The following is a 23,857-nucleotide window of genomic DNA, read 5'->3' as shown; positions in this document are numbered from 1 at the left end:
GGGTATGGGGACAGGAGATGTGTAGGAGCCTAAAGGTCTGTAGTGTGACAGTCACACTGAGCCCTGGCTCCCATTGCCTCTACAAGTAAAAAGGCAGAGCCACTAAAGTGCCAAGCTTTATTGTTCTTTAGTTCTGTCCCCCTCCTGCTGCCCCAGGAGTAGGGCTGGCTGAGGCTCTGGGCCCAGGTCCTGGGCCTCCCTTGCCCTTCCTAGCACATGCTGGAGCTCTGCGTGGGCCCTATACAAGCCATTGACCTCCTGCACGTGGAAGAGGTAGAACGCACCTGCCCACAGCACCAGCCCTACGCTGGGGGTCCAGAGCAGTATGGCAGCTTCCCTGGCCCCTCCTCCAGCCGCCAGGACACACAGCAGTGCCAGGAGAAGCAGCCCCAGGCCAATCACATAGCTAGCGAAGGCAGCCCACCAGCGAGCCTGAGCCATGCCCAGACCCAGCTCCGTCCAGGCCTCCTTGAGCACACTCATCAACGGCGACCTCTCTGCTGGTCCTACAACAGGGCAGGGCAGTGGGGCAGGAGAGAGTCAAGAGTGGAAGGGCTGCTTCAAGCGGGGCAAGGGCCAAGTTAAGGGTGGGGGTGACTCACTGTGGGTAGAGTGGGGGCTCTGCTGTGGGGGGCTGTGCCTCACAAACAGAGTAGCCATCAGGGCTTCGTGATCAGAGAGGGGGGTGCCGCTGTAAGGGTCGTTGCCTGTAGTGGTTTCAAGACTCTTACAGGAGATGTAAAACCCGGAAACTGCCTAGGAAAAGTAAGGGCCAGAGAGAAGCTTATATATGAGGGCCTCTTCCCAGAGAACCAGCTCCTGGCTACCCCACTTTCCAACCATCAGTGGTCCAAGACTAGACTAGTTGAGCAAAGGATCTATACAGGTTGGTGGTAGACAGAGAGACACAGTGGATGAAAGTATGTTGAGGGGAGGAGCCCAACCTTGTAAAGCATGTAGTCAATGCGGACACCAAAGGGAAACGGCTTCAGCTCCTGCTGGCTGACGTAGCAGTTCTTGGGTACCATGGTGTTGCCTTCTTCAGAGCCCTAAGGGAATCACTGGCTCATACTAGGATGTAGGGGAGGAGGAGGGAGAGAAGCTGGGGATCTAGGTAGGGAAGTAACAGGCAAGTCCTCTCACCTTGAAGTCCCGCGTTTCAAGGTAGGCATCACGGAGCCCTGTCCACTCCTTCAGCAGGCAGCAGCCCAGGTCTTCCGGGTGCATGTTGAGGTCTCCACACAACAGAACTACATCTGCCTTCTTGGATGTGTGGCTGGGGGAACCACGTTGGTGAGGCGGGAGTTCTTCCCTCACCAGCTCTTCCCCATGACTGGGGCCTTGTTCACCCCCAGCCCCTGGGTCCCATCCCACTTCCCCGTTCAAACCCAGGCTCACACACTGGATGAACTGGGCCAGTTCCCAAGCTTGGGCCACGCGATGTGCTAGGTAGATGTCCTTCTGTCGATTGTATTCGGCATGGAGCTGGGCAAGACAGATGAGATCACAGCAGATAAGACTGAGGGTCCCAGGGGTATGTCTGAATCAAGCCTGTGTCTGTCACTTGGCATGGTGTTGGGTATAGAATGGATAAGCCTTGCCCATTGCTTCCTTCTAAGATCTTGCCCCCACACCTCACCCCCAGGCATTAGAGCTAGAGGAGTACCATCTCTCTGTCCCAGGACTGGGCTGCATGTCCCAGCCCTAGGCACTGCCAGCTTCACTCACATGGGTCACATAGGCGTTGAGCACCATGCCGCTTAGATGGAGCACCAGCAGCCCCACAGCCTTCCCACTGAACCAGTCACCATGATGGATCTGCAGGCAGGAGGAGACAGAAACTCAGGGCACCACCACCGTCTTTCTGCCCATCCCCTGCAGCTCTCAGAGGGCTGCCTCCTGTACCTTGTATCACTGGAGGTGGGGAAGGGAGGTGGAAGAGGTCAGAGGTCTGGCTTACCATGTAGGGGTAGCCATTGAGGGTGTAGACGTGCTGGGTGAGCTCCTGGATTGGGTGTTTGGAGAAGACACAGAGGCCACTGCCAATGATTCCGCTGAAAGCCAAGCCCTGCTTAATAACTAGAAAAACAGGGAGAGACACCCAGCCCTCTTCCCCTCCCTTGTCTTCCAGCTTTGATCAGCTATTTTTTTCTTTTTCTACTGCTGGGACTAGCCCTAGAACAAAGGCAAGAGCCTTTGGAGGAGTATACGGCAGCCAGAAAACAAAGCTGAAAGGGGCTGAAGTCATAGGACCTTCTTGGTTCACCCTTGCCCTTCTCACATCCAGAGGGAGAGAAGGCTGGAGGAGACTGGAGGGTGCAGGCAGGATAGGGAAGGGCTGGCAGGGCCAAGAGCCTCCTGGGATGAAAACAGGCTTCAGGCCCGTGGGCTTCTCACCTCCGGAAGTGGTGTGCAGCCGGGTAGGTGGGTGACAGCTTCTGTCTCAGGTACTGGAAGTCCTGCTCACTCCACACCTAAGGGAGGCGGTAAGGATGTCTGCCTGGCCTTTCCCCAGGGGGAGGATCTGCCCCCAGGTGCCCTCCTTCCAGCCTGGGTTCCACATGGTGCTGCACAATCTCACCTCCTCCAGCAAAGCCAGGTCGAAGCTCTCCTGGTTCAGAAAGTCGCCCAGGCGCCTCATGCGGTCGGCCCGGTGCTTGCTTAAGTAGGGAATGCCCCTAAGGAAGGGAAGAGCGAGGCAGGTGATGTGACCGCTGGGACCACCAGCGCTGGGGCCAGATGTGGACTTTGGAGGTTCGGGTTCCCCTACACCCTGAGATCGTGGCGCGGGATGGGGTGAGGAAGGCTGCATGGGTGCGAACGGAAGGCGGCCCCCAGACCGCACTCCGTGGACGCGCTCACCAGCAGTTGAGGTTGAAAATCCGCAGTCGCAGGGAGAAGTTGGGCTTCATGTCTGGGGCACTCCAGGGGCGCAAGGCGGCTCTAGCTCCCCAGCGACGGCCGCGGTGCGGACGGGGGCGGCCGGCGGCGCCTTCTTCCTGGCCCGTTCCTTCCTCGCAGACGGCGCGCACAGGTGGGCACCAAGCTCGCGCGGCTCAGGCCGGGCCCGACTCCCGCGTTCCCCCGACAACCGGCCGGCTGGTTCCAATCAGGCGGGCCGCCAACCCGGAAAGACGATCCGCTGCCGAAATCCGGGTGCCCAAGCTCGGCGAGGGCCGCGCGCCAGGACCCTGGGGGTCCGCAGAGCGCCCCCAGGTGGGCGGCTCTCGGTTCCTTTTCCTCCAAGCTCGTCCCCGGCCGCCGCCGCCCGCGCGCGGGCGGCCCAGCAACAGGCGCAAAGTTGAGGAAAGGCCGGGCCGCCACTGGCCGCCCTCGGCCCCGCCCCTGGGCCCCGCCTCCTGCGAGCGGCGGAGGCGGGGCCGCGCAGTTGCCGGAGCGACGCGCAGTGTTTGGGGTCACCAGGCGTCCCCGCGCGCGGCCATGGCAAGGCCGCGGCCTTCCGGGCCCCAGCAAGCCAGGTGCGGCTCGCCGTCGCTGCCCGAGCGGCCGCTGCAGGTGAAGGTGGTGGGGCTCTTCAGCTGCCCCAACTTTCAGATTGCGAAGAGCGCTGCTGAGGTAACCACAGAGAAACCTCCGTCGCGGGCCGCCCTCCGCGCTCCCGGCTCACGGCGGCGTGGACTGCAGGCGCGGCGCCTCCTCGAGGCGGCAGGGGTCGAGGCCCCACCGGCCGAGGAAGGGGCTGGCGTGTCCTAGCCGGGCGGGCTCCGTCTGGAGGACCGGGAGGAGCGTATAGGGGAGCAAGTGCGGGTCCGGGGGCTGGCGTTCGACTTTGCGACGAGATCTGAGCGAAGGAAGGGTTCAGAACCGTTCTGGGAAATAAGGAAATCCCCTCCGAGGCGCGCGCGCGCGCACACACACACACACACACACACACACACACACACCCTGCGGATTTCGTTCTACGTCAATTTTTTATTTAGTTATAGATTTTAAAATTCATGGAAAAATGATTACTATATAACTAGCTGATTTTTACAACCCCCCCCCGAAGGCCCGCCAAGCGATTTTTGTAAACTATTCATTTGGGGAGGTTCTTTTATTTGAATTTTATAGACCCGTCACTGCGTTCCTATCGAACTAGATGCTTCACAAGTGCTTTGGAAAATCATTTGTTTGTAAACACTCAGAACGATATTAAAGGAAAAGCACTTGAGGAAACTGGAAGAATTTGGCCAGATCAGTTATGATGCAGCACACTTACAACCTGAAATGCCAGGAGAAATGTATGAAATGTCGGCATGTAGAATTCAGCCCTTCTTACAGGGTTTGCTCCAGAAATGTCCATGGCAGACTTCTCGCCGAACCTCACTTGACTCCAGGACCATGCCTTAGTTAATGTTTTTAACTCCCGAAGTACCCAGCTGGATACTTGACAACAAAATGTTTCCAAATAGAAGACAAAGTCTTGAGCGCGGTGACTCACGCCTCTACTCTCAGCACTTTGGGAGGCAGAGGCAGAGTTCTAGACCAGCTTGGCCAACATGGTGAAACCCCGTTTCTACTAAAAATACAAAAAATTAGCCGGGCGTGATGGCGGTCGTCTGTAATACCAGCTACTTAGGAGGCTGAGGCACAAGAATCCCTTGAACCCGGGAGGCGGAGTTTGCAATGAGCTGAGATCACACCATTGCACTCCAGCCTGGGCAACAGAGCCAGACCCGTCTCAAAATAAATAAATAAATAATAAAAAGAAAACAAATGATCAGAAGTCTGTGAAAATAATACATGAATCATCAAAAGTAGAAATTATGGTCTGTGTTACTTGGGCAGACGGGATCAGCAACCTTTTATTACCAAAGTTAATGGCCATAAAGCTAATTACAAAGTTAATGTATTTAATGAGTTTCGGGGATTTCTTTTTTTTCTCGGTTTTTTTTTTTTTCGCTTTTTTTCTGAAGGCACATATTTTCTGTGCCTACTCCACATTGTAAAGAAAGTGTTGGCAAGTTTTTTTCTGTAAAGTCCAGATAGTAAATATATTAGGCATTCTTGGCAATAGAGTCTCAGTCACACCTCTTTAGCTTTGTCCTGTGTTGCAAAAACAGACACAGAGATGGAAATAAATGACAGTATTCCACCAAAACCATATTATGGACACCGAATTTGACTTGTGTATAATTTTCACATAACATGAAATATGATTCTTTTGATTTTTTAAAACTGTTTACAGGCCGAGCATGGTGGCTCATGCCTGTAATCCAGCGCTTTGGGAGGCTGAGGCAGGAGGATCACCAAATCAGGAGTTCAAGACCAGCCTGTCCAACATGGTGAAACCACATCTCTACTAAAAGTACAAAAATTATCCAGGCGTGGTGGCGGGTACCTGTAATCCCAGCTACTCGGGAAGCTGAGGCTGGAGAATCGCTTGAACCCGGGAGGTGGAGGTTTCGGTGAGCTGAGATCACGCCACTGGGCAAGAAGAGTGAGACTCCGTCTTAAAAAAAAATACTGTTTACAAATCTAAAAATTATTCCTGTCCAACCCCTGTTGTAGAAGACACTAGGTCAAGAAAACAGTATCTTTATTGTATTAATGTCAATTTCCCTTTCTTAAACTTTTACCTACTGTAGTTGTATTCAAATATGAAAATTCAGCTAGTTTTTTTTCTTTTTTTGGAAGAGACAGGGGTCTCACTATGTTGCCTAGGCTGGTCTTGAACTCCTGGGCTCAAGCAATCCTCCTCAATATCCCGAAGTGCTGGGATTATAGGCATGGGCCACCACAGCCAGCCTCTAGTTCTGTCTTAATAAAGGATATCTGAATATATTCCTAACATGATAATTTGTGAGTGATCCCAGATGCCTGATTAACTGACAAAGATTTAGATTTGTGTTGGGAACACTCAGACATCACTACCCCATAAATATGTACAATTATTATATGTCAATTCAAAAATAAAAACAAAATGTAAAAATCAAACACACAAAACATTGAGATTTGTAGAGAATAAGAATAAATATTGCGTGTATTTTAATTTGGATATAGTCCGTTCTACAACAAATACTAAATTATCAAAAAGACATGATGTGTTTCATTTGAAAACTGTTGGATTTATAGTTTATTCCAGATGGTTAGAAATAGCAGTCAACCGGGCCGGGTGCGGTAGCTCATGCCTGTAATCCCAGCACTTTGGGAGGCTGAAGCAGGCAGATGGCCTGAGGTCAGGAGTTTGAGACCAGCCTGGCCAACATGGTGAAACCTCATCTCTACTAAAAATGCAAAAATTAGCTGGGCGTGGTGGTGGGCGCCTGTAATCTCAGCTACTCAGGAGGCGGAGGTAGGAGAATTACTTGAACCCAGGAGACAGAGGTTGCAATGAGCTGAGGTCACGCCACTGCCCTCCATCCTGGGCGACAGAGCAAGACTCCGTCTCAAAATATATATGTGTGTGTGTGTATATATATATATGTGTCAACTTGAAGTATTGCCTCAAACTGAGCACAGACACTGGAACTGAGAAACAGGACATGTCACCTGTTGCTTGGGGACAGAAGGGAATGGCCTGATTATCATTGCCATCTTTGTGAGTATTGCCAAAGTGGGCCACACTCACATCCTGGTTTTCTCCCCTTGGAATACTCACTCCTGATGACCTGTGCTAGGCCAGCACCCTCTTTTGGACCACGACAGGGCCTCCAAGCACTGTCCCTAGCAGGGAAAGTGCCTCCTGCAGCGGCTGTCACTTTTCCCTTTGGTCCATCTACTTCCCAGACCCACTCAGAAAAGAAGCCTGTTATTGCCTCACCTGCCTTCTCTTGCCTTAGAGGGAGACAGACATCAAGAACCAAGCCTGGATTGCTGACCAGTAAGAATTTTCTCTGATTCCTACAGACAATCTATGTCAAACTAAAACATATTCAGTATCTAAACCTAAACTGATTTCGTACTTCTCTTTTTCCTAAGGGGTATAACCACAATGTTATTATCTTTTTGGTCATCCCCCATTCATCAGTGAATTAAAGCAAGAACTTTTGTTTATATTATAAGTAAAGTGTCTGTAGATCTGCTGAGGTTTAGCAAGAGTTGTACTTTGGGAAAAACTAGTCCTAAAAGAACGTAGCATATCACAAAGCTATTGGCATTAACCCATTTATGTATTCCTTTGTTTATTCAGCTGCTGTGTGCCAGAGGTTGTGGCAGGTGGGAATATAGGAAGACTAAGAGAAGAGTTTGTTTCTTTTGTTTGTTTTGTTTTGTTTTTGTTTTTTTTTGAAATAGAATCCCACTCTGTTGCCCAGGCTGGAGTGCAGTGGCGTGATCTCGGCTCACTGCAACCTCTGTCTCCCAGGTTCAAGTGATTCTCTTGCCTCAGCCTCCCCAGTAGCTGGGATTACAGGTACACACCCACCATGCTTGGCTAATTTTTTTGTATTTTTAGTAGAGACAGAGTTTTGCCACATTGGCCAGGCTGGTCTCAATCTCCTGACCTCAGGTGATCTGCCAACCTGAGTCTCTCAAAGTGCTGGGATTACAGGTGTGAGCCACTGCGCCCAGCCTCTAAGACATAGTTCTTGGCTTCGAGGCACTTACACAAATAAGCTCCCAGGACTGGGGAGCAACTTGGAGGTGAGCACAAGGGCCTCTGAGAGTGAGCAAGGAATTTCTCAGTCAGACTGCATGGCCTGGGCGTGTGTTGTATAAAACTTCCAGAAACCCCGTAAACATTGGGGAACATGATATTGACTTTAAAAGAGAACTAACTCTAAAATAATTATTCTATTTTGAAATCCAGAATCTGAAGAATAATCATCCATCCAAATTTGAAGATCCTATATTAGTTCCTCTTCAAGAATTTGCATGGCAGCAATATCTACAGGAGAAAAAAAGGGTAAAGGATACTTGGGATGTGGGGGATGTAGACAACAAACCAAGTTTTGCCTGAATTATTTATGCATTGTTTTGGAAAAACTGAAAGAGTAATTTTAGTGTAACTAGATTTTATTTCTCTAAATTATGTACTTTTCCTAAATTATATTAATCATTTACCAAGCTGGGTTTTTTGTTTTTGAGATAGGGTCTCACTCTGTTACCCAGGCTGGAGTGCAGTGGGGCGATCTTGGCTCACTGCAGCCTCAGCCTCCTGGATTCAAGTAATCCTCCTGCCTCAGCCCCGCAAGTAGCTGGGATTACAGGCACACACCACCACACCTGGGTAATTTTTGTATTTTTTTAAGAGATGGGGTTTCACCGTGTTGCCCAGGCTAGTCTCAAACTCCTGAGCTCAAGTGATCCACCCACCTCGGCCTCCCAAAGTGCTGGGATTACAAGGGTGAGTCATTGTGCTTGGCCACCAAGCTGTTTTTTCGTTTTTGTTTTTGTTTTTAACTACATCATTTGGACTGGGCGCAGTGGCCCACGCCTGTAATCCCAGCACTTTGAGAGGCCAAGGCGGGCAGATCATGAGGTCAGGAGATGAAGACCCCATCCTGGCCAACATGGTGAAACCCTGTCTCTACTAAAAATACAAAAATTAGCTGGGCATGGTGGTGCACGCCTATAATCCCAGCTACTTGGGAGGCTGAGGCAGGAGAATCACTTGAACCAAGAAGTCCGAGGTTCCAGTGAGCCAAGATCCCGCCACTGTACTCCAGCCTGGCGACAGAGTGAGACTCCATCTCAAAGAAAAAAAAAAGTACAACATTTACAGAATTTTCCTTTGGAAAGCATGAGATAAAGGGAAGATCAATGGTGCCATTTGCTGCTGATGGTTAGTTACCCTGTCTCCCTGCACATCACTTATACTTCCTCTCACACCCTGGCACTCAGCAGGTTGACGTGGCCTGGCCCTCTTGGCCCTTAAACTCTGGAAGGTGTTGATGGTGTACCTCACAGAGACAGCCGGGGCTTCTGTGGGACTCTTGCCTAGGGAAGTTCTGATGACAGACGCCGAGCTCCCACAGGGCAACCCTGTCCTAGTTGAAGCTTCCTTCTCTGCATTCTCCCCTCTATCTGTACCCTCAGAGAACTCCACACCTTAGGGCTAGCAGAGCTTGTCCAGGGATGATAGGTTTCCTCTTGGGTGACAACCTCATCAGTTGGTAGTGCTGCCTGGAGCATGTGATAAGAAGGATGCTAAGGTGGCATCCTGGCTTCGCAATATCTCGTGTTGGGGAGGGTGGGATGCTTGTCACCCCTGGCCTAGTCTTGTAGACGGTCCTAGTCCTAGTTTCCCTGCCCTACCCCCTCTCCCCCATGGCTGATGAAACCTCATTTCCCTTAACCAGAGCAGTTTCTATTGTTCTGTGCTGGGTTGCACAAGGATGTCCTGTGATCCTGTGATTATCATGGAGGCAGCGCGGCTTTATGAGACCACTTCATTCTCTGTTCAGTCACATGAACAGTGCAAGACTGAATAAGAATACCATTTGTTAAGCCTTACATGTTCATAGCCTTAAAAGATTTTCACTGGAATTCAAATAGAACCAAATACTTACACTGCTGCTTTTTATATGACAGACACTATTCCAGAGACACACACACGCACACAGAGAGAGAAACACACACACACATATATATATATATATATATTTTTTTTTTTTTTTCTTTTTTTGTAGAAACAGGGTCTCGCTATTTTGTCCAGGCTGGTCTCAAACTTCTGGCTTCAAGCAACCCACCTGCCTTGGCCTCCCAAAGTGTTGGGATTACAGGTGTGAGCCACTGTGCCCAGCTTATATACATAAATTATAATCCTTCCAACAACTCGGTGAGAAACAGTCCTGGTTTGCCTGGGATGGAGGGGTGTCCTAGGATGTGAGAATTTCAGTGCTAAAAGTAGGCTAGTCCTAGGCAGATCACAACTGTTGGTCACCCTAACATAAAACAATACTTTTTTTTTTCTTTTTTATCAAACTTACTATGTGGCCTACCACTGTCATGCTCTCCACCCACAGGAAAACTATGATCTCCTGGTTTGTGGTTTGCACCCACTTGTCTTTTGAATTCCCACTGGACTCTAGGAAATTGGTGTGGATTCTATTCCCCAGTTTCCCTCCCCTTTCAGCCTGGGTTACCTCAAGATGTTTTGTGTTCTCTTCCTGCTGCCTCTCTCATGGGTCTTGAATGAGGCTTTCCAGTTCATCACTGCTGCTTCGTTCCACCTGTGATATTCCTTATCCTTCCTTTCATCCCCCTCCCTCCCTCCTCCTCTGGCTGTTTGTCACCTTAACCTTTTCTTCCTTCTCAGGGGCTCCCTTGTCCTTCATCAATGTAAGCATTGTGTCTTGTGTCTTAAGTAGTGCTTCTTAGCATATTTGGTCTCTCTGAACTCACCAGGTTCAACTGGCCTTAGGCTTCAGCAGAATGTAGTGCCACCCTAAGGGGATGGTTTCAGGGCCATTGGGAAGGTCCCTCTGCTGCAAAGAAGGCAGCCTCATACTCTTAGTGCTGAAGGCCCTAGAAACTATCGGGTCCATGCTGTTCACTTGAGGCAGGTGAGGACGCCTCCCTAAGTATGGAGGAGACAGAGGAAGGCATTTACATCTTTAGCCTCCAAATAAAACATACTTTCTACTGCATTTCTCCTACCAAGCTAGCTAAAATATTCATAGTGACATTTTTTTCTCCTGTTTAGAAAGTTTTGGGTCCTGGCAGAGTGTGGTGGCTCACGCCTGTAATCCCAACACTTTGGGAGGCCGAGGCGAGTGGATCACCTGAGGTCAGGAGTTTTAAGACCAGCCTGGCCAACATGGCGAAACCCTGTCTCTACTAAAAATACAAAAATTAGCTGGGCATGGTGGCAGGTGCCTGTAATCCCAGCTACTCGGGAGGCTGAGGCAGGAGAATTGCTTGAACATAGGAAATGGAGGTTGCAGTGAGCTGCCACTGCACTCCAGCCTGGGCGACAGAGCAAGACTCGGTCTCAAAAAAAAAAAAAAGGAAAGAGAAAGAAAGTTTGGGGTCCTGTAAAATATGATAACACTGATAAATTTAAACACTACAGGAAGTATTGACCCACTGGCTCTATCAGTGATTTATAGTTCAGCATAGACAAGTCTCTTCTCTGCCTAGAAGCAGGTTTTGTTAAGGGCATAGGAAGCAAGCAATAGGATCTTAAACCTCCAGACGAGAATGAAGCAAGTTGGCAAGCTGAATGTAAACTGTCCCCCAAACTAGTATTTCTCCAATTGTAGTCTCTAGAGCGGCAGCACCAGCACCTCCTAGGAGGTTGTTAGACATGCACATTCTGGCGGGTTACAGTGGCTCACACCTGTAATCCCAACACTTTGGGAGGCTGAGGTGGGAGGATCTTGAGCCCAGGAATTCAGGACCGGCCTAGGCAATATAGTGAGACCCCATCTCCATAAAACAAATAAATAAATAAGTGCAAATTCTCGGGCACCATCCTAGAATCAGAGTACTGGGGGAAGGGGAGAGGGAACTCCAATTCTGTGATTCTGAGAATCTGAGATCAATGAGAATTTCAGATTCAGTGATTCTCATTGCCCACAAAAGTTTGAGCATAGCTGTTCCAAATTATTCATGGTTTGCCTAGCTGATACTGGGTAATAATAAACCAGATCTCCTCGGAGGGGGCATCCCTCAAGCCCACTGGAGATTTAGAAGGTTTACCATCAGCGTTGTGTTGATGAAAACGTTAATACACTGCATTTTGAGGGGCTGAAGACACAGTGCTAAGGAAGGTGAGTTTTCTTCCTCACTGCTCCTGATTGTGCCATAGAAATCCCCGTTGACCCTCATAAGTCATTTCCTAACCTTAAGCCCCACGTCACCCAAAAAACATTTTCACAGTCCTCTACATTGAACCCCACGTCTTACCTGGACCTCCTATCCTTTCCAAGTACGCACACAGTAAAATGTGCTTTAGGAATGAAGACAGAGACTGAATTTTGTTTGCAAGTTAATATAACAAGTATGCCAGGCTCACGATGATTTTTGTTACCAGATTACCATTTATCTTTCTACTAATGTGTCAACCTAAAAGGAAGAAGCTGAAACAAAATTAATATAGAGTGTTTATCTGGGCCAAGGTTGAGGACTGCAGCCCAGGACACATTTCCAAGTTGCCTTGGGAAGTGCTCCAGAGAACAAAATAGAGGCTCAAGTGTTTAAAGAAAAAAGAATGAATCAGAAGAGGGGGCGATTACAAAAGCTGTTGGTCAGGAATTGTCATTGATTTTCAGAAATAACATTGGTTAGCAATTGGCTGTATGTTGTTGAACTATAGGGTGGATGGCTTTTTATGGCTGTTTGGTGGCAGCCTAGAGCCCACATAGTAAGTGGAGGTAATTATTTAGCTCCAGGGGGAGTGAGAAATGACTGCTATTATATTTTAAATGCCTTTCTGGGCATGATCATTTAAAGGGGCTCACATTCCTCAGATAAATTTTTTTTTTCATTTGTAACATTTTTGTGATTACTTTTTAGATCATTCTTTGCTTTTAGTGATGTCCGATTCTTAAAAATGTTCTTAAATTATTTCTGAGAGCAAAATTCTAAAGGACGATAAAAATGTTTTAAAATTATTTTTAAAAGGTTCAATATTAGAGTTGACAAATTCAGACCTAGAGTTGATCCCAAGCTCTGGCTTATGGGTTTAGCAAGTTTCCCCCACTTCTTACTTTTTTTCTTTTTTTTTGTCCTTTTCCCTTACAGGAACTCAAAAATGAAACCTGGGAATATTCCTCCTCTGTGATGTCTTTTGTTAATGGTCAGTTCCTGGGTGATGCATTGGGTCTACAGAAATGGGCCCACGAGGTGTGGGATATAGTTGACATTAAACCCTCTGCACTTTATGATGCACTCACTGAGGATTTTTCCACAAAATTCTTAAGAGATACCAAGGCAAGTTATACTAATTTTTAAAGAAAAGTCATGGAATCTTTGACCCTTTATATTGATTCAGCATTAATCATTGATATCCTAACGAAGGAGATTGTAAAAAAATAGGAGACCAAGTTTAAAGCCTAGTTTCATTTCCATTTGCAAAAGATTATAATATGGTGGTATGTAAAGCAAGTGTGCCTCACAGCACCTGGGCTGCACAGGGAGATCGTCTCTGTGCAGACATTTCTACTTCCCATTAGAGATTTATGTGCATGAATAATCTATTTTAAAATACAAAGACCACCCCCTCAGAGAAGGTAAAACCTATCATCCATTTATCTTGAGTGTGAAATATTTAAATTAAGACTGTCCAACATCTAGGCAAGAGCTACTGAGCTAAGACAATGGAAAGTTGGTTGAAGAAAGGTGACATTTTAAAGCATGAACACAGGCTGGGTGCGGTATCTCATGCCTGTAATCCCAGCACTTTGGGAGGCCGAGGCAGGCGGATCACAAGGTCAAGAGATCAAGACCATCCTGGCCAACATGGTGAAATGCTGTCTCTACTAAAAATACAAAAATTAGCTGGGCGTGGTGGTGTGTGCCTGTAATCCCAGCTACTAGGGAGGCTGAGGCAGAAGAATCGCTTAAACCTGGGAGGTGGAGGTTGCAGTGAGCCGAGATCACGCCACTGCACTCCAGCCTGGTGCAGAGCAAGACTCCATCTCAAAAAAAAAAAAAAAAAAGCATGAACACATAGTTGGCAAGAGCAAGCCCAGACAGGCTGTGCCAGTGGGGAGGTTTCCAGTGGCAGAGGATAGTCATGAAGCTTGAGGTCCAGGGGTGTGAGATAGCTATCAGGAAGCGATGGCAATAGAGAGGTGGAGGGACTTTGCAGTTCTGCTCAGAAACCTTCTGGTAGCAACATCTGCATTGTGCAGAAAATCATTTCATGCCCATGGCAGCCTGTGCCCACAGTGAACCAGTGCTAAGATCTGAGCTGTGCAAAGGCAAAGGCCTTGTCTCATTCATCCTTGTTGAACCACTGCTCAAACAGACCCGAAACATAATAGGTGCTCAGTGCATGTTTGATTGAATAAACAGTGCACTTTGAAAATACTGGAAACTGGGGTGTGGGGAGGCATTTAATGTTCAAACAGTTAATTCCCAAAGGGTCAGGAGTCTAGCAGTACATGCCCTGGGAATGGCAGGGGGACAGCAAGGAGGCCAGAATTTGTGGGCAATGAAGCTGGGAAGATGAGTTTCAGTCAAGATTCTTGGTGCCAGCATTACCAGACTCCTCTGATTGATTGAAGGTGAAAAGGTGTGTATTGAAAGGATGCTGTTATCTCACAATTGACAGGAAAGCTGGACAACAGCTTTGGAAAACAGGTGGGAACCAACGAGGCCTGGCAGCAGGAAGACGTGGCCAGAGTCACACTGCAGGGATGTGCTGCCAGGGAACTGCCATGGCACTGCTGGCCTTTGTTCACACCGCCACCTTCAACGAGATTAACTGTTCGATGCTTCATTGTCTTTTCATCACTCTCTGGAGACCCTAAGCCCAGGCAGGAGCACCTAGCTGGCAAGCCTAGGTCATATTTCCAAACCCTGGTGCTCTCAGCATGGGGAGAGGGAGAATCTGGCCTCTTTAGGGTCTAGTGAAGGTGGTGGGACCCTGTGAGGAGTTCCCCAGATAGGAAGGGTACTCAGATTTTAATTAGGAAAAAAAATCCAATAGATCCTAAAGAAAATTTGAGGCTGGATTATGATTTATTGTCCATCTGAACGAAGGAGTTAGATTTTATCCACAAGGAAACAGAACTTTATGGAAACAGAACTTTCCATAAAGAGTATGATATAATCCTCTTTGCTTTTCTGGAGAAATGTTTAGGTCTGTGCAGATGCAGGCTGGAGTAGGGGAGAGCTTGGGAGCAGGAGATTGGATAGCAACATGGGTTAGACTTAATGAAAGCCAGAAATAATTCATGGCAGTGAGGATAAAGGATAGTCATGAAGCATTCCAGAGACAATTCTTAGATTTTTTCACATAGAGAGTGGACTTTTGTTGCTGAATAAAACCCAGGATTTGTTTACTTCCAGTTAGAACCATGTGGTAGATAAATATGCTTGCCTGTTTGGCTGCTAGGTGACTGGGACATTACCTTGTGTTGCATTCATTTGAACTCTTTTATTGGCGTTTTCAGGATTATCTATTCTGGACTACCTCATAAAGATAATATCTTGATGCACGGGGAAGTTTAGTGGTATCTGAATGGACTGTAAGTCCATTTCCTAAGTCAACCACGATTTCCAATATATCCTCTTTATCCTCCTGAGCCTCTGAAGTTTAATATATTATGTCTCCTATTCTTTAGTTACACTGTTCTGTTTTATACTTAAAAACTTGTAGTACAGAAGCTGGGAGGCACAAATTAATTCTAATTAGTATGGATGAAACGTTTCATTGCTAGATGCCAGATAGCACAATATTATTTCAGTCTTTTCATTAAAAGAAAAGTTAGAGTGACATAAAAAATATGATATATTTAATTTCATTTGTTTCCTAAATTCTTAAGAAAGAGGACAGGACAAGTTATGCACCTTGCTCAATAAGGTGGCTTTTTTTTTTTTGATAGGGTCTCACTCTGTTGCCCAGGCTGGAGTGCAGTGGCACGATCATAGCTCACTGCAGCCTCAACCTCCCTGGGCTCAGGTGATCCTATTGCCTTAGCCTCCCAAGTAGCTGGGACTACAGACACATGCCACCATGCCCAGCTAATTTCTTAATTTTTTTGTAAAGACAGAGTCTCCCCATGTTGCCCAGGCTGATTTCAAACTCCTGGGCTCAAGCGAGCCACCTACCTTGGCCTTCTAAAGTGCTGGGATTACAGGCATGAGCCAAGGTGGCATTTTAATGTAGGAGATTGGTGCCCAAGATTTGAAATGTACTCTATTAAATGTGCTTTGCCCCTAAATGAATGCTACTGTGTTGAAACTAGCATTTTCATTTTGAGTGCCTCTTTATAGGGCTAGACAAGGTCTCACAGATGTTTTTCTCTACCAGAAAGGATATCAAGTGAAGACAAGCTGGGGGCGTCTGTGCACGTGAGGGTATTACTGTATGTAACTTGAAAGCCCAGCATCCTTCTCTTCCCTATCTCTGGTGCTACACCTGCTATGGATGTAGGGACCTGATTTTCCCACTCAGAACAGATGTGGCCTGGCCCTGGTTAGCTCTGGTTAGAGCTAATCTGTGCTGTCTCTGAAAATCCAGGACGCACAGTAACCAAATCCATGGTGTTCATGATGGATCCTTCCCAAAAATATTCAGGAAAGAAGAGAAGTAGAGAAGAATCCCTGGGCTGCTTTCTTCGCCACACTAGGTGTGGCTATTTCCACACCTAGTTGTAATGTGGTAGATAGCTTGGCCATGTGTTTCACTTCTATGAGATAGGTTAATGTTTTCCAGAACTGTCACTACTGAACGGTTTTAAAAATGTGTAGTGTTGGGTAGGTGTGGCGGTGGCTCATGCCTGTAATTCCAGCACTTTGGGAGGCCAAGGTAGGCGATCCCTTGAGCTCAGGAGTTCGAGACCAGCCTGGGCAACGTGGTGAAATCCCAGCTCAACCAAAAATACAAAAATTAGCTAGGCCTGGTAGTGGTGCATGTGTGTAGTTCCAGCTACTTGGGAGGCTGAGGTGGGAGGATCACTTGAGCCCAGGAGGTTGAGGCTGCAATGAGCCGAGATGGTACCACTGCACCCCAGCCTGGGGGCAGAGCCAGACCCTGTCTCAAAAATAAATAAATAAATACAATAGTAAAAATTAAAATGTGTAAAGTGGGTTGTAAAAACTCAATAAAATGAAATAAACTAATACAAGTCATTCACTTAATTTTACTGTAATATTATCCAATGGTAATGTTATTGAAATCTTATCACTAAAAATATTGCATCTGCTATATTTTTGGTCATTTCTAAAAACTTTCTTATAAGACTTTGACCTTCATTATATGTTTCTTCTTAATCTTCACAGCATGATTTTGTGTTTTTGGACATTTGTATTGATTCTTCTCCAATTGGAAGATTGATTTTTGAGGTAAGACTTTTTTTTTTTTAAATAAGTTTGTGGGGGTAGGATCTATAACTGTTGGAGTGTTAAATATTTAATCTTTGAAACCTTTTGTCTTTATTTTGTAGCTATACTGTGATGTATGTCCCAAAACATGTAAAAATTTTCAGGTCTTGTGCACAGGAAAAGCAGGGTTTTCTCAACGTGGCATAAGACTACATTACAAAGATTCCATTTTTCATCGAATAGTACGGAATGGCTGGATACAAGGAGGGGGTAAGTTTAAAATGTTAAGTACAACTTAATTGCAATATCAAATGAGAAGGTCCAAACTTTCGTTTATCTGTATGAAATGTATGTAGGATTAGATATACTTAAAATTAGACATATTTAAAGAATAATTATGCTTTATATAGCCAAATAATGAAGTAAGATATTTGTATTCTTTAAAAAACACTCTAATTATTAAAATAAGTAAATCTAATTTATGTTACCAGGAATATTCCAAATTCAAAAATGACATAAGAGAGTAGGGTGACATTGTCTTTTACCAATTTTATTTTCACCAATTTTAAATGCTTACCTAAATACATAATACCTAGAAGTACAGTGGTTTTAATAAGTATACTAAGAGTGGGAATTTGAAAATATAATAAATGGAAAACAACTTGTTTCTCACCAAACATGTTACATTATTACACGTAAAAAGTAATGTCTAGGCCGGGCGCGGTGGCTCACGCCTGTAATCCCAGCACTTTGGGAGGCCGAGGCGGGTGGATCACAAGGTCAGGAGATCGAGACCACGGTGAAACCCCGTCTCTACTAAAAATACAAAAAATTAGCCGGGCGTGGTGGCGGGCGCCTGTAGTCCCAGCTACTCAGGAGGCTGAGGCAGGAGAATGGTGTGAACCCGGGAGGCGGAGCTTGCAGTGAGCCCAGATCGCGCCACTGCACTCCAGCCTGGGCGACCGAGCGAGACTCTGTCTGAAAAAAAAAAAAAAAAAAAAAGTAATGTCTAAAGGAGTTTGGTTTCTATGTTCGCTTTCTTTTCAGGTCAGTCCTTTGGTTTTACATAGACTAGGTGTCTGATTAAAAGCATGGAATTAAATTTTGGGTGCCTTTTGGGGGATATTCCATAGGGAGCAACCAGGCAGCAATTTACAAATAATTGGCTTAGTGTCAAAGGAGATTTGCTTGAACTCGATGACACATTGAGAAGCTTAAATTGGTGTTGACCATTTTTTGTATGATCTGGAACATTCTGATGCTGATGAGGAGAAAAATAGAGATATATTCTGAGCATCCTGCATGTTAAATCAAGTTATTTTCCCTTTGGTTTCTCCACAATGAGATCATACCGCAAGTATTGTTATCTAACCTCACTTTCAAGTGTTTTTCCATTTTGTGTCTTTCCACTGAATATGTGGTATCGATCTAACTATGCCAATGAACATAAACATACAAAATGTTTAGCGTCTGCCTAGTTTTTTTTTTTTTTTTTTTTATCATATTGCTATACCAGTTTAATTAATTTCCCATTGGTGAACATTTAGATGGTTTTCCATTTTTTGTTAGTATAAAGCATTTCTCAAGGGGGCCCGTTAATATTAGGGGCTCCTGACACTGAGTTCAGTGTTGACTCTCATGTGCTAGGCTTTCAGATGCTGTGTTCTTTTTTTTTTTTTTTTTTTTTGAGACGGAGTCTCACTCTGTCGCCCAGACTGTAGTGCAGTGGCACGATCTCTGCTCACTTCAAGCTCCACCTCCCGGGTTCAAGCAGTTCTCCCTGCCTCAGCCTCCCTAGTAGCCGGGATTACAGGGGCCCACCCCCACACTTGGCTAATTTTTCTATTTTTTTAGTAGAGACAGGTTTTGCCATGTTGGTCAGGCTGGTCTTGAACTCCTGACCTCAGGTGATCCGCCCGCCTCAGCCTCCCAAAGTGCTGAGATTACAGGCATGAGCCACCACACCCAGCCTCAGATGCTGCATTCTTTTGTTTCGTTTTATTTTTGTTTTTGCTTAGCTCCCACCACCCTTGCAAGATCTGGGAAAAGTAGGTCGTATTATTTGTTTGTGTTTTTATTTATTTAAAGTAAAATTTCCAAATAGTAAAGTGCCCAGGTCTTGGGTCATGTTTTCAAACAGTGAGGCAGCAATGTTAAGGATGACTTAGGAAAAAGTGGGATTGCTAGATTCAAAGCCAAGCTCTGATTCATGTAAGTTATACCATCTTGGATATGCCACTGAACCTCTCTGAATCAGTTGCTTAATCATAAAATGGGGATAATGATAAGAATATCACAGGATGTGGTGAGGATTCAATGACCTGGTGTGTTGAAAGTGCCAGGCTCTGGAAACATCCTCTCTCCCTACAGATGTCCAGTTTCCACGATCCAGACCCCAAGAGAGGGTTCCTGAATCTCTCACAAGAAAGAATTCAGGGCGAGTTTGTTGAGTAAAGTGTAAGTAAGTTTATTAGGAAAGTAAAGGAACAGAAGAATGGCTACTCTGGGCCGGGCGCGGTGGCTCACGCCTGTAATCCCAGCACTTTGGGAGGCCGAGGCGGGCGGATCACGAGGTCAGGAGATCGAGACCATCCTGGCTAACATGGTGAAACCCCGTCTCTACTAAAAATGCAAAAAATTAGCCGGGCGAAGCGGCGGGCGCCTGTAGTCCCAGCTACTCGGGAGGCTGAGGCAGGAGAATGGCGTGAACCCGGGAGGCGGAGCTTGCAGTGAGCCGAGATCGCGCCACTGCACTCCAGCCTGGGCGACTAAGCGAGACTCTGTCTCAAAAAAAAAAAAAAAAAAAAGAATGGCTACTCTGAAGGCACAGCAGCCCCCGAGGTCTGCTGGTTGCCCAGTTTTGTGGCTATTTTTTGATTATATGCTAAAGGTGGATTATTCATGCTTCCCTTTTTGAGACTATGTAGGGTAACTTCCTGACATTGCCATGGCATTTTTAAACTGTCATGGCACTAATGGGAGTATAGCAGTGAGGACGACCAGAGGTCACTCTCATCGCCATCTTGGTTTTGGTGGGTTTTAGCTGGCTTCTTTACTGCAGCCTGTTTTATCAGAAGGTCTTTATGACCTGTATCTTGTGCCGACCTCCTATCTAATCCTGTGACTCAGAATGCAATAACCATCTGGGAATGCAGCCCAGTAGGTCTCAGCCTCATTTCACCCAGCTCCTATTCAAGATGAAGTTGCTCTGGTTCACATGCCTTTGATACCACGGGACTATGTAGAATGTTGGAGGGCAGGAGCTAAATGTGGTTTTGTGCTGTGCTTTAGGATGCCTCCAGGCACTGTTGCTTGCCCTTTGGGACTAATAGGCTCTACCCAGTGGACACTGCCTGTCCCTTCTCCCCACAGCTTATCTTCTGACATCTTACACACTCTGTTGCACACACGGGCTCTGGCTGCCGCCTAAGCACATCAAGCATACATGGGCCCTGAGGTCTCGTTTATTTTGCCTGGGGCACACACCACCCAACCTGTTCCTGCAGGTATCCCTTGTTTCTGATTATTGCCCAGAGTTTATCTCAGCAAGGCCTTACCGTCCCATCCTATATGAAACTGCCATCTTTCTCTCCACACACTCTGCTCACCCCTCCTTCCACCCTCCTACTCCTTACCTTGCTTTATCTTTCTTCCTAGCACTTTTCATCATTAGACATACTACCATATGTTTCTGAGTTCATTTGTTTATTGTCTGTTCCTCTAAATTCCATGGGGGCAGAAATTTTTATCTATTTTATTCACTATGGTATCCCAGGTACTACAACAGTGTTTGAGATATAGTAGGTGCTTAATAAATACTTGTAGAAAGAAAAGAAGGAAGAAAGACAGAGAAAGAAGGAAAATAGATGGTTAAACAGGAAACATACATTCTCTGCATTTTGAAAGTCCAAAGTTAAGATAGCAAGTCGTTCTACCACTTTGGTTGGATTCTCCCTTGGGCTCCCTCGAGGCCTACTTCCTTCAGAAGGATTAAAAAAAGTCGGCCGGGCGCGGTGGCTCGCGCCTGTAATTTGGGAGCACTTTGGGAGGCCGAGGCGGGCGGATCACGAGGTCAGGAGATCAAGACCATCCTGGCTAACATGGTGAAACCCCATCTCTACTAAAAATACAAAAAATCAGCCGGGTGTGGTGGCGGGCGCCTGTAGTCCCAGCTACTCCGGAGGCTGAGGCAGGAGAATGGCGTGAACCTGGGAGGCGGAGCTTGCAGTGAGCCGAGACTGCACCACTGTACTCCAGCCTGGGTGACAGAGCGAGACTCCGTCTCAAAAAAAAAAAAAAAAAAAAAAAAAATCAACACCAACTCTTTGTTAATCAAAGAAAATGAAACAAACTGTTTACACAAAAATGATCATGTTTTACATAAGACTAAAATATATATATATAATGGGCAAGGATATCCAGAACCCACCAAATAATTCCAGTAAGAAAATTCAAGCACTTAACAAAGATTCATTTTTCAATAGCCCATTAGTCACAGAACAATTACCCAACTATTAACAATTAAACCTACCTATATATTAGAAATACATTTCATTTCACCCATACATCCAACACACTTTAAAATGGATAGAGGAAAATTTTATTAACTGGCTTTAGAAAAAAAAAAGTACCTATTGAACTCATATATTATATTATTATTATTATGTTGAGACAGAGTCGCACTTCGTCATCCAGGCTGGATTACATGGCACCATCTCAGCTCACTGCAACCTCCACCTCTGGGGTTCAAGTGATCCTCCTGCCTCAGCCTCCCAAGTACCTGGGATACAGGCAAGCTCCACCATGCCCAGCTAACTTTTTGTATTTTTAGTAGAGATGGGGTTTCACCATTTTGGCCAGACTGGTCTTGAACTCCCAACCTCAAGTGATCTGCCCACCTCGGCCTCCCAAAGTGCTGGGATTATAGGCGTGAGCCACCGTGCCCGGCTGAACTCATGTATTATTGCTTAAAGAAAACATACCGAATTCTTACCTCAGCTTTCCCTTGTAAAAAAAAGTGGAAATCCATGGTCCAGAGATTCTCTTTAAGAATGAGCGTTGCTATGGTGTGAGTTGGCTGAAGGTAAAGAGATATGAATGAAAGTAGTAAAAACAAATAAAAACAGAATGAGCTGCTTTGATAAGCGCAATATGTTTATAACTCATAAAACATTTCATTCATGTTGTGAATTTTCTCGAGCATTACAAAATAATTAATATGCTTCAGGCTTTCCATTTGACTTACATCTACAGGATTTCTTTCCAGTACGAGTTTTCACACGACTTTTAAATTGATTGTCTAAATGAACTTTTCTGTGTTTTTCTAACTACTAGGGTTCTAATCAAGTATGTGTTTTTATATTTATAAGGTCCACCTCCAGTGTGTATTATTATGTGACTTTGAATGGATTCGAGAGAATGAAGGCATTCCCGCATTCTTTTTTTTGAGACAGGGTCTTGTTCTGTTGCTCAGGCTGAGAGCAGTGGCACAATCACAGCTCACTGCAGCCTCAACCTCCCGGACTCAAGTGATCTTCCCACCTCAGCCTCCCAAGTAGCTGGAATTACAGGCACACATTACCATGCCTGGCAAATTTAAAAAAATTTTTTGTAAAGAGAGGGTCTCTCTATGTTGCCCAGGCTGGTGCTGAACTCCTGGACTCAAAGACTCAATCCTCTTGCCTCAGCCCTACCAAAGTGTTGGGAATATAGGCATGGGTCTTAGCCTATCACCCAGGCTGGAATGCAATGGCATGATCATAGGTCTCACTGCAGCCTTGAACTCCTCCCACTTCAGCCTCTCAAGTAGCAGGGATTACCAGCACATGCCACCATGACCAGCTAAGTTTTAAAAATTTCTGTAGGCTGAGCACGGTGGCTCACGCTTGTAATTCCAGCACTTTGGGAGGCCAAGGCAGGTGGATCATGAGGTCAGGAGTTTGAGACCAGCCTGGCCAATATGGTGAAGCCCCATCTCTACTAAAAATACAAAAATTAGCTGGGCTTGGTGGCACGTGCCTGTAGTCCTAGCTGCTCAGGAGGCTGAGGCAGGAGAATTGGTTGAACCCGAGTGGCAGAGGTTGCAGTGAGCCAAGATGGTGCCATTGCACTCCAGCCTGGGCAACAGATCAAGACTCTGTCTCGAAAAAAAAAAATTTGTAGAGACAGGGTCTCACTATATTGCCCAGGCTGGTCTTGAACTCCTGGCCTCAAGCAACCCTCCCACCTCGGCCTCCCAAAGTGCTGGGATTACAGGCATGAGCCACCGTACCTGGTCACATTCTGTACATTCAGAGCTCTTGTCCAGAATGAGTTGTTTTCTATTATCAAATAGAACTAGAACACCAAAGGCCCTTACCACATTTCCTCTATTCATAAGACATTTCTTCAGTGTGAGTTCAGAAGGATCTTTTGAGATAAATTTAATGCATTTTATTATCATCATCATCATATTGAGCAGAATGATGAAGATGATAATGAGAGGGGGCATTCTAGAAGCATGTGATGCTACATGGGCATGACATTCTGCCAGGCACTGCCCGAGTGCTCTACCTGTGTTATTTCATTTCATCCTCAGAGCTACCTGTGAGGCAGTTACCATTATCCCTGTTTATACAGATAAGCAAACAGTCTTGGAAAAAGTAACCAACATCAACATTTTCATCAAAATCATCTGACTTTAAAGTTTGCTTAAACCAGTATTCGGCACTCTGAATTTGTTGTCAGAAGTATAGCAATAATATCAGATATACAGGGCTGAATTCAAGAGGGTGGACTGTGGCCACAAAAAAAGAATAGTAAATACGGATTGAAATGGTGTCAATATAAAATATTCACCTATGAGATCTGAAGCAGAGGACAAGAGTAATGTTGGTGAGTGTGGGAGGGAGGGGGTAAGGGAATGTGACCAATGGGTAGGTAAGTTGGCAGGGGAGAAGACCACCTGGGTGGAGTTCCCTGAGAGAACCAACCC

At 46.0% G+C, this 23,857-nt stretch overlaps 2 protein-coding genes across 7 annotated transcripts in view; one reads left to right on the top strand and one right to left on the bottom strand.

Annotated features, from left to right (window-relative positions):
* Positions 1-100: 100 nt before the first annotated feature.
* On the bottom strand, positions 101-3,386 carry SMPD2 (sphingomyelin phosphodiesterase 2). 4 transcript variants are annotated; one of them, XM_025384354.1, is made up of 10 exons: positions 2,863-3,386; positions 2,582-2,678; positions 2,398-2,474; positions 1,961-2,054; positions 1,729-1,818; positions 1,403-1,485; positions 1,144-1,276; positions 945-1,049; positions 603-756; positions 101-506 (listed from the first exon to the last, which is right to left on the bottom strand). In XM_025384354.1, the coding sequence occupies exons 1-10, from the start codon at positions 2,910-2,912 to the stop codon at positions 118-120; spliced, it is 1,272 nt and encodes a 423-aa protein (XP_025240139.1). In that variant the 5' UTR covers positions 2,913-3,386; the 3' UTR covers positions 101-117. The 4 variants fall into 4 exon arrangements, with proteins under 4 accessions (XP_025240139.1, XP_025240137.1, XP_025240138.1 ...); XM_025384352.1 differs by having other exon boundaries at positions 1,144-1,485; positions 2,863-3,253; XM_025384353.1 differs by having other exon boundaries at positions 2,582-2,870.
* PPIL6 (peptidylprolyl isomerase like 6) overlaps positions 2,813-23,857 on the top strand; it is a 49,890-nt gene continuing 28,845 nt past the window's right edge. For 2 of the 3 annotated variants that reach the window (XM_025384358.1, XM_025384357.1), the window contains exons 1-4: positions 2,813-3,576; positions 12,634-12,822; positions 16,843-16,905; positions 17,007-17,154. In XM_025384358.1, coding sequence (XP_025240143.1) covers positions 2,911-3,576; positions 12,634-12,822; positions 16,843-16,905; positions 17,007-17,154 — 1,066 coding nt within the window. In that variant the 5' untranslated portion in view covers positions 2,813-2,910. Of the gene's footprint in view, positions 3,577-7,753; positions 7,850-12,633; positions 12,823-16,842; positions 16,906-17,006; positions 17,155-23,857 lie in introns of all 3 variants that reach the window. The other variant, XM_025384356.1, reaches the window with a different exon arrangement.

The sequence above is a fragment of the Theropithecus gelada genome, chromosome 4 (genome assembly GCF_003255815.1).
Source record: "Theropithecus gelada isolate Dixy chromosome 4, Tgel_1.0, whole genome shotgun sequence".
In the NCBI taxonomy this organism is placed as follows: Eukaryota; Metazoa; Chordata; class Mammalia; order Primates; family Cercopithecidae; genus Theropithecus; species Theropithecus gelada.
This window is presented reverse-complemented; position numbering and strand designations above follow the sequence as displayed.